The sequence below is a fragment of the Chaetura pelagica genome, unplaced genomic scaffold (genome assembly GCF_000747805.2).
Source record: "Chaetura pelagica isolate M959 unplaced genomic scaffold, ChaPel_1.0 scaffold8, whole genome shotgun sequence".
In the NCBI taxonomy this organism is placed as follows: Eukaryota; Metazoa; Chordata; class Aves; order Apodiformes; family Apodidae; genus Chaetura; species Chaetura pelagica.
This window is the reverse complement of record NW_009954544.1, coordinates 3,110,816-3,123,130: the sequence shown is the minus strand read 5'-3', so window position 1 is coordinate 3,123,130 and position 12,315 is coordinate 3,110,816. Positions and strand designations below refer to the sequence as shown.

Sequence of the window (12,315 nt, the reverse complement as noted above, 5' to 3'; positions counted from 1 at the left end):
GTCGAAGAATAATTGTTTTCTTTTTTTTTGCTCTAGCAGCATAGTGAGAACTTAGGTGCAGCTAATTATTTCTCTTAACTCCCACTTCATTTTGGGAGACAGCACCTCCCAGGGCACAGCTTCTCCAACTCTGTGCATGTGACCTATATTCTTCCTACTCCAAACACGATCTTGTCCCTGGCTGAATGCAATAAAGAGTTTGAATGCAATCAACTTAATCAAGCAATCCAGATCTTTCTGCAGAGCTGGCCTGACAGTATTATTTTATCAAGCCACCCATCTTCCTGTCATTGCAAACTTTCTCCTCAGTGATTTCTTTTTTCTTCTTGACAGCCACTAAAGGCATGGAATAATGCTGAGCTAAGGGCAGAAGATCAGGAGATCTAATGAGAAACATCTCACTTGTAGGAGATACCAACTAAGTTAAGTTTTTATCTTATAAACGTATTTTGTTAGGTTAGTTGGTTTTCAATTTATTATTAATTGTAACTAGAAGAAAGTCTATATAAATCAACCATTTTTATCAATCAGACTTTTGAAGTCATAAGAAAAACAGTGTCAAGTTTACTTGGCAATAACAGTTCCATATATAACCATGATTAGTGGCATTAGAGAAAATACTGCCCTTTAAATGTTGTGCATGGGGCTACTTACTGACTAATCACTGAAAAGTGATTGCTTTTGTCTGAAATGAGTGGCTCAAAGTTTATAAAAACCCAGTTACCTTGTTTGTTCCCTTTCCTCAATGGCGAAACTAAAAACTGTGTGGTGTTTTTTGTTGTGTTGTTTTGTGGTTTTTTTTAAAATAGAACAATATAAATTTTTGTTCCTAAAATTGACCTTGAAAAGCAAACATCAGTGTTTGGTAGGCTATGAACTTAAAATTATTAAGAGCTACTGATTTTAAATCTACTTCTTTCAAAATGTTAATTTTTTCTAGAATCTGCTGTTCTATTAAAGTCTCTATTGAGCATAGAAAAAATTATATCACAGCCAATCCTACTCAAGGAAATCATCCCCTCTCATGTCACTTTGAGAAAAGCAAAGCCTTGCTCTTTCTGGTTTCTGTGCTTGGCAAGAGAAGAACTGTCAAATAGGCTTAGGCTAACTGGTTAATTCAGTTCAAGTATTTCTGGCAATGCCCAGTGTCTTTTTTTTAAAATAAAACTGATCAACAAATTGCAGATTAACATTTTGGCTAGGCAGTGAAGTGTCCTGTTCACTCATTTTCTTGGGGCAAATCAAAAGAAAAGCGATGTCACTGATTCAAGAATGATTGTGGGAAGAGACTGGCCATGCCTAGGCTGAATCTTCTCAGAAAAAGGTGTGTTGCCCCCTCCCTCTCCAACCCTGCACCCACCAGGATGCTCCATGGGCAGACAGGAGGCAGTCTATGCCCAGCATCCCTGAGCATGTCTTGCAGCACTGGGCCAGGTCTTACAGGGTTCAGAAAGCATTACCCACCCTGTCTGGGGTTGCATGGTTTGGGGTTGCTTACAGAAGGGTGAATCTGGGATCAAGGGAGACACAGGCCAGGCAGATATAACTACAGAAATCAGTATTCAGAAAGAAGCATTTATTCTAACTCCACTGGAAACTCCCTGCCTATGCACTAATACCCCTTCGTCACAACGTCCTTCTGACACATAATACCTATTCCATGCCATTTTCACATCTGCCTGAGATTTCTGCCTGTATCCTGCGCTTATGTACTTTATGGAGAGTATTTTGCTTTGGACGTGCACTTTCCTAAAGCCCTGAGCACTAAAAATGACCCCTTCTTTTCTAACTTTAACATCCATACTGCCTACGCTCCTAGAAGACTGGACCAAAGCCTCATTTCAGCAGAAGACATTTACTACATAGGCTTAACTACACAAGGTCTTCCTACAGCCTGGTGCTTTACACTGCAGCTATACTGAGAAGGGCAGCATAGCCCTGCAAATCCAGGAAATAATGACACTTATGACCATTTCAATTGACTTTGATGTCCCTTCTCCTTTCAGATTCAAGTCAGTTTTAGACCAGGGCTCCAGGGGCTCTGTATACCAAGTGCTGAGGCTAGTTGATTTCTCAAGTGAGATCTGTTATCACAGGCATTTCCCAGCAAGGCCAAGAAGAAGGGCTGCTCTGCCACTGAGAAGCTGCAGGTGCCTAAAAATTCTGGAATTGAGAAACAGTGTAATATACAGCTGGATCAGCAAGAAAATCCTTGCTACCCAGCTCTTGACAGTCAGCGCCTCTGGGGGAAGGCAGGTAGATTTGGAGCAGCTTAGAAGTGGAGAGCAGACAAACAGGTCCGCTGTCACGTAACAGAGGCAAAGCCAGAGAGACAGAAATATGTGGTCACTGTATGGGAACTGCAACAAAAAGGAGATTTCCAAAGCCAAAGCAACAAAGAGATACATGATTGTAACTCCACAAGAGGGACAAACCCTGAGGTCCTGCCTCAGGTGAGCTTCCAGTGGGAGTCCACCTATACCAAGATGGAGTAAAACTGCCTATAAATTTGGCCTAGTGTAAGATACCAACAAAGATGCTCGAACCAATTTGCCTGGGGAAGGTTACGCTTGCTGATACCTCCACGGTCTCTCCATTCCAGTCATACTTGGACAATGTTTGTGGCTCGACTGCATGTGTTCAGGGAGGCAGCCCTGCCCTTCCTACCCCAAGGCTGCAGGGTGGGTGAGCGAGACTCTGAGACGAGCCCTGGCATCCACCTCTTCCACACATCACACGTTCATCACTCGCCGCCTTCTCTTCGGCCACGCTGCCACTACTCACCCAGGTTGCTGGGAGGTTTAGAAAGGCAGATGTTTTCAGTCTCTGTGGGCTCTGGTTCCAGGGGCTTTGGAAGTTACAGTACCTTAGGCCAGTGTTGTCTGGGGTTCAATATTGCATTGAGTGGTGACACATTGTGGGGGCAGGTGGGATCTATTATTGCATTATGGAGGCTGCTGCTTCCCTGAACGGGCTATGTTTTGTGTGTGAAGCGGGCCCACACCTGCTGGAGCTGGGACCTGGAAATGCGGAGGACGGAAGGCATGAGTCTGTGGTTTCCTGCCGTGAGGGGCATGTGCCTGCGGTGGGGCATGCGCACGGGGCTGCTCTCCGCCGAACGGCTGCGCTGTATGAAAGTGCCACCAACGTGAGGGTAGTGTTCTGTCTCCAGGGTTGAGGAGGAGAAAACGGAGGACGCCAGTCTTCTCAGGGGGCTGTACCTCGGGAGGGAGTGCTGAGAAGGCCTGTCCTCCTCCAACTGAAAAAGACCAAGAAGAGTGGAGGGAAAAGGTGTCAGGCAAAGACTTGACTCGCCCCGGGTTTGTGATGCGCATGCTGCAGGCATCTCCGCTGGCGGATGAAAAATGCTTCTGCTCTACCTACTGCTCTGGGTCTACCCATCTGTGGGGGTCCCAGGGGCACCGTGAGAGCCTGCCATTACAGGGGGCCTGCCATGCTCTCCCCAGCCACACGTGGACACCAGCAGTGTCAGGCTCTGCTGTGTCAGTCCCCTCCTCTGGCTCTTCAGGCCACACACCTCACCTCTCAGCTCCTCTGGCACCACTCATCTTGACATGTCATTAGGCTATTCGTACAGCTTGTGTGCAGGTAACAGTCAAACTCTGAACACCTGTGGAAATCATGTCTACGCGGAAAAGTGAAACACCTGGTGCTAAAATGATCCTGGGTTTACAAGTGAGGGGTTCTCAGTGGCTCTTTCAGTGAGTCTTATCAAAACTCACGCCAGGGATCTGCAAAGGCAATTGGGGGGGCTGTTAGTGGACTTTTTCTTTTCTCACACTAAACTGCTGGCCTCCCAGTACACTTTTCTATTGAGTGCCTGCAAGGGGAGTGTTAATGCTTCCAGTTTTGGTAAGCAGAGGACAGGCAGCAGCTTGAAGGGCAGGCAGCGTACAATTCTTGCAGGTTAAAATTCAAAACACAGAGCCATGAAAGGACATGCAGAGAAGATGCACCCTTAGGTCCCTTTTCTGCTTCTGTGATCCTGGGATGGCCAGGAGAGGGAGGAAAGTATACTCAGCTTATGTCAGGATGAGATGGCAGCCCCTACCTTTCCTTTATGCACTGAATGGAAGACAGGAATTATGGGAATAGCATCAGATTCTTCACCCTGAAAATGCCAAGCCCTTCCTCCCCTTTCTAGCTCTGCTACGAAGCTAGTGCTTTCACAGGGGTCAGCAACCTCAATTTCCAAAACCAGACCATTTTTCCTTTCAAATTAATTCCCTTCCTTGTGCTGCCTATTTATTTTTTTTAATTTTTTTTTTTTCAGGAAGTCTCTGCAGGTTTCAAAATGAACCTGGGAAAGGTGAAAAGGCACTATTGTATTCTCTTAAGCCAACACTATTGTCCTTACCTTACTAGAGATGTTGCCCTTGCAAACGATATGAGAAAAAGAGCTGAACTTCATCCAGTCTCATCTCTCTCCTGTCACCTTCAGTATCTTTGCAGTGTTTTGAGGCAGGTATCTTATCTTCATAAGCATCTGAGAACTACTCAGCTTGTAGTGGGCATTAAATGTGAAAAGCAGTGAAAAATTCGCAGTCTTAAATGTAACGTATGTCCCTGCATAGATAGGACTCTCAGATAGTAATAATGTGATGCTGTCATACAGAGTATTTGAGAGAGACAAATTCTAGACAGCAGCTCTAATTTCTCATAAAGACAACCATCTTTTGTTTGCACAGATTGTGTAGAAATTCAGTGCTGGGTGTACAGTTTATAGGCTGCACAACTAAGTATACTGGAATTCTTATTCTTGCTTTTTGCTCCATGTTTGGGCTCAGCATATTGTATGGTTTCCAAAGGATATATCATCCCAACATGGTAAAGATTCTTCAGATCAAAAAGGATCACTCCAACTACCCAGATGGACCTCCCTTACAGCACAGGACCAAGGACCTTGCCCAGCCCACGAAGAGGCAAATTGCAACACCAGCAAGCACACTTAGATACTGCTGCCTCCTGGCTGAAGCTGAGGTTACAGACACACCACTTGTCTTCACTCTAACACTTAAATTACAGTCAATGCTGGAGGTGATGCCCCTTTTAATCCCTTTGCCCCTGGCACCTATCAGGCTGGACCACCTTCCATCAGGCCTATTCTGCTCTGTTTGTACCAAAGCAGTATGACACCCCTCATGTGAAGTCCCAGAAAAATGTGACATTGATAGAACTTAATATATAAAATATAATTAGAAATTTCTACAGAGCTTAAGGTTTTTATTGTTATAACCTGTGTGTATATATATAACATACAAGAGCATTACTTTTCTTATAGTATCACCCTTTTTCTGATCCCTTATTCCTAACACATGGATGGACAGGGATCCTAAATCTGAAGAGCATAAAGGATGTATACAGAGGCCAATGCCATCAAGCTCTTTGCATGTGGAGGGAAGCTGGAGGAGCTGAACATCAAAGAAGTGCTGGAGGAGCTGAACATCAAAGAACTGCATCATCCACACACCAAGTGCAGCTCAATGGGAATTGCACTGAGTGAGGGGCAATGAGTGTCTGCCCCTCTTCTGCAAATGCCTCAGGTCCCCTAGGAGCAGCCCACAGACAATGCTGTAGAAGGGAAAGGAAACCAAGACACAGCACCTTTTCAAAACTTGTTTTTCCTGCTGCCTTCTTCTCCCAGCCTACCTCTTCTGCCCAGGGTTATAACCTGAGAGCCTGCTGTGTTCTGCTTCTACCCATTGCTCAGTTATTTCAGCCCAGCTTTTCTTTTTTCTGTCTCAGAGCCAGTGAAGTTGTAGTTTCTGTTCTCTCCTTCTACTGTCTAGGAGTACCTCATCACTCATCACCTCATCAGTCATCACCTCTACAGTCTAGGAGTACCTCATCACTGCTCCAGGGTCTGGGGCCACAGAGGCCACCAGGCTCAAAATAGAATCCAGAGAAAGCCCTGATTGGTTTTCAGTCCTCAGTGCAAATCAGAGTTCCTCCAAGTAATAGGCCCAGAGCAACCCAGGGCTCTACACCACATGAACTAGAGAGGCAGTACAGATCACCCAAAATGCTATGGCCCTGTCCTTGTTGTGAGGCAGCCCGTGACTCTGTGCCCCTTTCTGAGGAAGAATCATCAACAACTCAAACTGACTGAGCAAGAGAAAAGCATGCTGGGGTCACCAAAGTGGTCATCCCCTGACCATCTGTGCTGCTCCCAAAGGTATCAGGCAATGTCATAACCATAGCATTCCTCAGATGAGACGATGATGAAGTCCAGGAGCATGGGGGCACCCGTGGGCTCAGCACCAGAACAGAGGATATTTTCTTGGCTCAGTGAGGGTCTCAGCACAGGTTTTTACAAAAGAAAACCAGCGAGTCTAAGTAAAGTTGGACTCCCAGGTGAAGCTGGCCCATGCAGCCTTTGCAACGTGCTTCTGACTGCCTCCTGCCTCAGCCACAGCACTGTCAACACAGGTCCTTGTGCTGAGCATCCTTGCGGGATGTCTCAGCAAAGACAGTAATGGTGGGGTATGGCTGGGAATGGTTTATGGGCTCCACATCTGCTGCCTTCTCAGGCTCCTGACACGGACCACTTTAACTATGTCCATTTGTGGCATTCTCCTAGCTATGCAAGGCCAGCTGTGGGACACAACAGGCCTAGTATAACACCAAGGGAGATGGTTTTAAAGAGTGATTCTAGCTACACAGCTGTGTTGGTGAGGAAATACACCACTGCTGTTCATATTGGGAGCTTTTCTAAAAGATAAACTCTGGCTTTGGGGGATGGGACTGTAAGACACAGTGTAAGCAAAATGCTCTCTGAACTCTGCAGAATATATCCAAGAATAGGTAAGAAAGAGTTAATCTGAACTCCCTCTACAGCTTCATTTTTCTTCGGCTTTTTAGATGCAGTATCATTTGGACAGATGTGTTTTGGGCAGGCAAGTCTCAAAACATTTAGTACAAAGCCAACTGCACTAGCAGCAAGGGAGATTCAGAGTCAAGGAATGTCTATGAGTGCAGACCTACAGTCAGAAGTAATTGCAAAAACTCATAAATGTATGAACATTAGTACTTCTTTTCAAGGCAGAAAGCAGCACTAAGCTGCCACCTGTCAAGTGCCCGTGAATTTACTCACTGTATTTAAGAACTTGACAGATTTTAAACTCTGTTACTAGATGTGGATATAAATGATTTCCAATAATAAAAGCAATCCTCTGTCAGGATTCATATGTAAACTAAAATTCGGGTTTAATCTTTTTTTCCCATTAATTTTGAAGCACTTGAACAGGTTGCCCAGAGAGGTGGTAGAGGCCCCATCCCTGGAAACATTCCAGGTCAGGCTCGACCAGGTTCTGAGGAACCTGATCTGGTCAAAAAGGTCCCTGCACACTGCAGGGGTGCTGGACTAGATGACCTTTAAAGGTCCCTTCCAAGTCCACACATTCTATGATTCTATCTATTTCTATAGCTTTATCTGCACATTAGTGCATAAAATAAGCAGTGATTTATTAGTACATTCCTGACATGCACGCATTAAAGTAAATCCTAAGAGCTCTGTTAACTAGCTTGCTGGGTGCTTAGTGCTGCACTGGGCAGTGCACAGACAGAAGGGCTTGAACAGACCTGTTCTCCATCTATATCAGGGCATCTCATGAGGTCTGTGCCCCACTGCAGCTGTCTTCTTGTCAGATGAAACAGGGAGATATATAGTATGGGAGAATATTTGGGTCAGAAATTCCCCTAGGACATTTAGAGCTTCCCCTGTACTTTACTCTCCCCCCAGCAGCATCTGTTCATACTGTGCTTCCTCTCACACTCACGCAGTTTCATAACACCACCATTCCTCACACTTGCACTACAGTATCTTTCTTCCAACAGATAGATTTGAACAAACATTTGAACTCTAAATGAAGATAACTCAGGGAATTGCAGGCTGGTCAGCCTGGAAAGGGCATGAAACAAATCCTCCTGGAAGCCATTTCCAAACATATGAAGGAGAACAAGGTGACTGAGAGCAGTCAGCATAGATATATGAAGGGGAAATTATTTCTGATGAACCTGGTAGCTTTCTGTGATGAGATGACTGGGTGGGAGGTTGTTTACCTTTACTTTAGTAAGGTTTTTGTCACTATCTTCTGTAAAACTCTCATAAATAAAATGATGAAATATGGGATATATAAGCAGACAGCGAGCTGGACTGAAAATTGGCTGAACTGCTGGGCTCAAAGGATTGTGCTTAAGGGAAGCCAGGTGGAAGCCAGTCACTAGTGGCACAGCCAGGTCTTGGTAGTGGGGCCACCACTACTGTTTAACAACTTCATTAATGACCTAGATGTTGACATAAAATCTTCCCTGAAGTTCACAGATTATACAAAAGTGTGAGGAGTGGCTGAGACAGCAGTGGGTTGTGCTGATATTCAGAGTTGGCTGTACAGGCTGGTGAAATGTACAAAAACTAATTTAATGATGTTCAACAAAGTGAAGTGCAAAATCCTGCACCTGAGGGCCAACTGCATAGGATGCAGTTTGACAGATAAGTACCTAGAGATCCTGATGGCTACTAAGCTAAACACAAGCCAGCAAAGGTTCCTTTGCAGCAAAAAGGGCCAAAAACCTCCTGGGCTGCATTAGGAGGAGGTGCTGCCAGCAGGCTGAGGTCCTTCACCTCTGCTTAGCACTGGTGAGGCCACATCTGGAGTGCCATGTTCTGGTTTTGGGTTGCCCAGTAGAAGAAAGACATGGACATAATGAAGACAGTCCACTGAAGGGTCATAAAGATGATGAAGGGACTAGAGCACCTCTCATTTGAGGAAAGATTAAGAGAGTTGGTACTGTTTAGTTTGTAGAAGAGAAGGCTCAAGGGGGTTCTTATGAACATTTATAAATACCTGATGGGAAAAAGAAGATGGGTCCAGACTCTTCTTAGTGGTGCCCAATGAAAGAACAAAATCGACAGAAATTGAAATAAAGGAAATTCCTTTTAAATGTAAGAAAAAGGATTTTTTTTACCATAAGGGTGACTGAAGACTGAACAGGTTGCCCAGAGAGATTGTGGAGTCTCCATCCTCAGATGGAGGACTCATCCTGAAAAACCTGCTTTAATTGATCCACCCTGGAGCAGAGGGTGGGACTAGATGATCTTCAGAAGTCCTTCCAACCTCAACCATGCTGTGATTCTTGATAATACAAAAGTCACTGTCTTTTTGAGAGTGGCAAGTAATGGCTTATATATTGGAGACAGCTAATGGAGGAACAGGAGACAGCATTAGAGCAGGAATTACCCATTTGCTCTCACTTAGTACTTCACTGACACCTATGGATGATCACCAGTTTTCAGGAGATGAGAATGAGGTCCCAAGTTGGTACAACAAGGCCTATGACCTTAGTCATGGCAGTTCTGTATTTAGTGTAATTTTTACCTGTCTTAAAGGCTCATTTCATATTCAAAAACAAGGAAGTTTTATTCAAACACACAATCTAATCACAATTCCAATCAAATTCAGAGGAAGCCCAAGCCTGAGATACAGGAAACATCTGTCATTGGTAGTGAGGCCTTCAGTATTTTCATTAGGTAAGTCTTTGGGCATCTTCTTATTGGCATCCCAACCAAGTGCGCCTCCATCTGCTGTACCTAAGGAGAACAGGCTTCTGCTTTTCTTTAGGCACTAAGCAGTTTTTCCTCTGAGGTAGCAGTTGGGTTTGTAACAGCAAACAGGAAAATAAAAATGTCACTGCAAAGTTGTGTATACAGAGGCAACTGAAGGATCCAGACATCAAATCCCAGCCAGCAGAAGAACTCCAGCGTTGGTCTGAATATACAAAGCTAGGCCCAGAAGTAACTAGATGGTATCTCAGAACATAGCAGCAAAAAAATGTGCAGTCTTCTGTAGAACCAAGGCTGTGTAATATATTAGCAGTGATCAACCACAATCCCATTAATTTCCTTTTTTTGGTCTGCTTTTTAAATATCACTGAGCAGCCTTAATATTGCATCATACCCAGCCTCCCCAGTCCTTTCACAAAGTTGTACTATGTGCTATGGCCAAGATGGCATTTTCAGCCTTCTTTATCTATGCTAAATATATCATTGAGTGTCCATGCCGGCTCTTAACAGCTGGTTCTTCCCAGCTGGCTCTTTTGCCACGTTCATTGCATCTTGGAGATCTTGCACATCTTGCACTGACCAGCCTAATAACTGTACGGTCAGAGCAAATTCAGACACGGGTGTACTGCTACTATTCCATGCTCGGCAGGACACAGTCCCACTCATTCTTGCTGACAGCAGTATTTCTATCCTTCCAGTAAATGCTGGAGCCTCATAAACCTTAGAAAGGAACACCTCAACTGTCAGGCAATGATTTGGTTTGATCCTTTTTATATAGTTTCTTGTATAATTCATGTTTTCCTGCCTAGCAGTTCTTTTTTTTTCTTGTACCTCTCTGGGATCCAGAGAAAATAAGAACCTAGGCAAGGCCTGAATGGAAGGATGTTCTTTTAACATGTTCCAGTCTAGTGAACACTCCCTTAGACAACAAGCTTAGGAGGGAATGGGAGATGGGGTGACCAACTTCCAGAAGGGAACAAGCAGACTGCATGAATGAACACTTGCTGCAGGAGGGTATCATTGTGTGCATGAGCTGAGACTTGCCTCCTCTTTGCTGCACTTATTGATCTCATGTGCATGAGAGATCTTCATTAACATACAAATATAAAAAGCCCTCAGTAGAACAATTTCATTGTCTCTTGCAGTGAACACTCTGGGACAACCTTCTTCTGAATGTCTGAGAAATGAAGATTAGATATGACAGAGGAATTCTGAGACCAACAGTATATCATGTTTTTCCAGGTAATCTAATAAACTACCTGCCACTAAAACCTAAACTTCATTGTATTTTCAAAGGAGCACAGAAAAAAGCAAAAACAAAAGAAAAAAGCCCTGTGCAGCTATGAGGAAAAAAAACACAGTAGGTAAAGAACACTTCTGTGAGTAAATAACTGGGAACAACAATGCCAGTCACTGAAATAATGTTGACAGGATGTATGTGCTGGTTACTCTTAGCTCTTTATTAGGTATTTAGAAGAAGGCTTCATTTCAGGGAGTTATTTTGTGATTTGCATTGCTGCAGGCCTGTCCAGTGCTGATGTGTGATTAGACTTGAGGGCATTCTCTTGCCATATACTGATGTTGCTGCTGAGAAACTATGTGGAGATTTGCTAGTGACACCTCCATACAACTAAGCAATTATTAATGAAGCACCGTGGGAGAGTAAGAACTGACTGGAGATTCCCACAGCCACAGATTGTCCCTGTGTCAAAAAGGCTGACAGAGCTTGATAACAGTGGGTCCTTAGTAGGGGACAATGTAACTAGCTACAGCGAGCACTTCTAAGGTGTTCACAACATTTGCAAGCACTGTCAAAAAGAGTTTCACAGAGAGCATCCATGCTTGGAACCACAGACTTCTCCAGCACAGCTGAGGTCTCCTAAGATGATGCTAGGCTAGGCAATAAGATAGACTCAGGGATCTTACCTGTCTCTGAGGACCAGTAGGTTCAGATTCTCGTCTCCTTTGTCGGATAGCTGGTGCTGAATGTAGGGGGGAGTGGGCTGGACTTCCTGTCTGCTGTTCATGCCTACTGTCAGATACTGTCTGAGAAGGTCCTTCGTGTCTGTGGGAACTGTCCTCCTCAGTTACAGGCTGCATACCACGGCTTCGCCCATCATGTGTCTTCGGCCTGACGGCAGCATCTGCGCCCAAGCGCCTTCTCTCCTCACCCTCTTCAATAGGTCTTAGTTCCTCAGGCTCCTCATCCGTGGTTCCAGAGGTGCTCGGCTCAGCACCTGGGTGAAAGTCCTTCAGCTCTGTCTCCTTGTCAATGATAACCCACTCCTTGCTATCAAAGTCCTCCTCCTCTGCGAGCGGCACTGAGCGGAAGGCGTTGCTGAGGGCTTCATGTTCCACGGAAGCAGACACATCCATCCTGCCGCTTGCCTGCCGGTCAGCCTGGCCAGTATCAATGGACAGCATCTGGGCTGGCTGGGAGGAGCACACGAGCCGTGATGGAGAGCCAGGTAAATCCATTCGAGACCTAAAGAGAGAACACGAAGCCATTAAAAACACAGCAGGTTTGTGGTTAAAGTCTGGGATCCTAAGAGCTGAGAGAAAACCTGCATAGTCTTCTCATTTACTTCTTCACACACTTCAGAAAGAAGGGCTTAAACAAAAATACTTCTTTAGAACCTACAATGGCATAAAGATGTTCTCCCTCGAGTGATTCAGTAAGACAGCCAATTCAGGATCTCTCTTCCATGTAGATGCCAGGATGATAATCAATT

General features: G+C 44.8%; 1 protein-coding gene across 1 annotated transcript in view; it reads right to left on the bottom strand.

Moving 5' to 3' along the window:
* Window positions 1-12,315, bottom strand: part of TTBK1 (tau tubulin kinase 1) — an 89,604-nt gene that overhangs the window by 17,636 nt on the left and 59,653 nt on the right. Inside the window, exons 13-14 of the mRNA XM_010004995.1 lie at window positions 11,510-12,068; window positions 3,222-3,245 (exon numbers count right to left, since the gene is read on the bottom strand). Of these exons, the coding sequence (XP_010003297.1) occupies window positions 3,222-3,245; window positions 11,510-12,068 (583 nt within the window). The remainder of the gene's footprint in view (window positions 1-3,221; window positions 3,246-11,509; window positions 12,069-12,315) is intronic.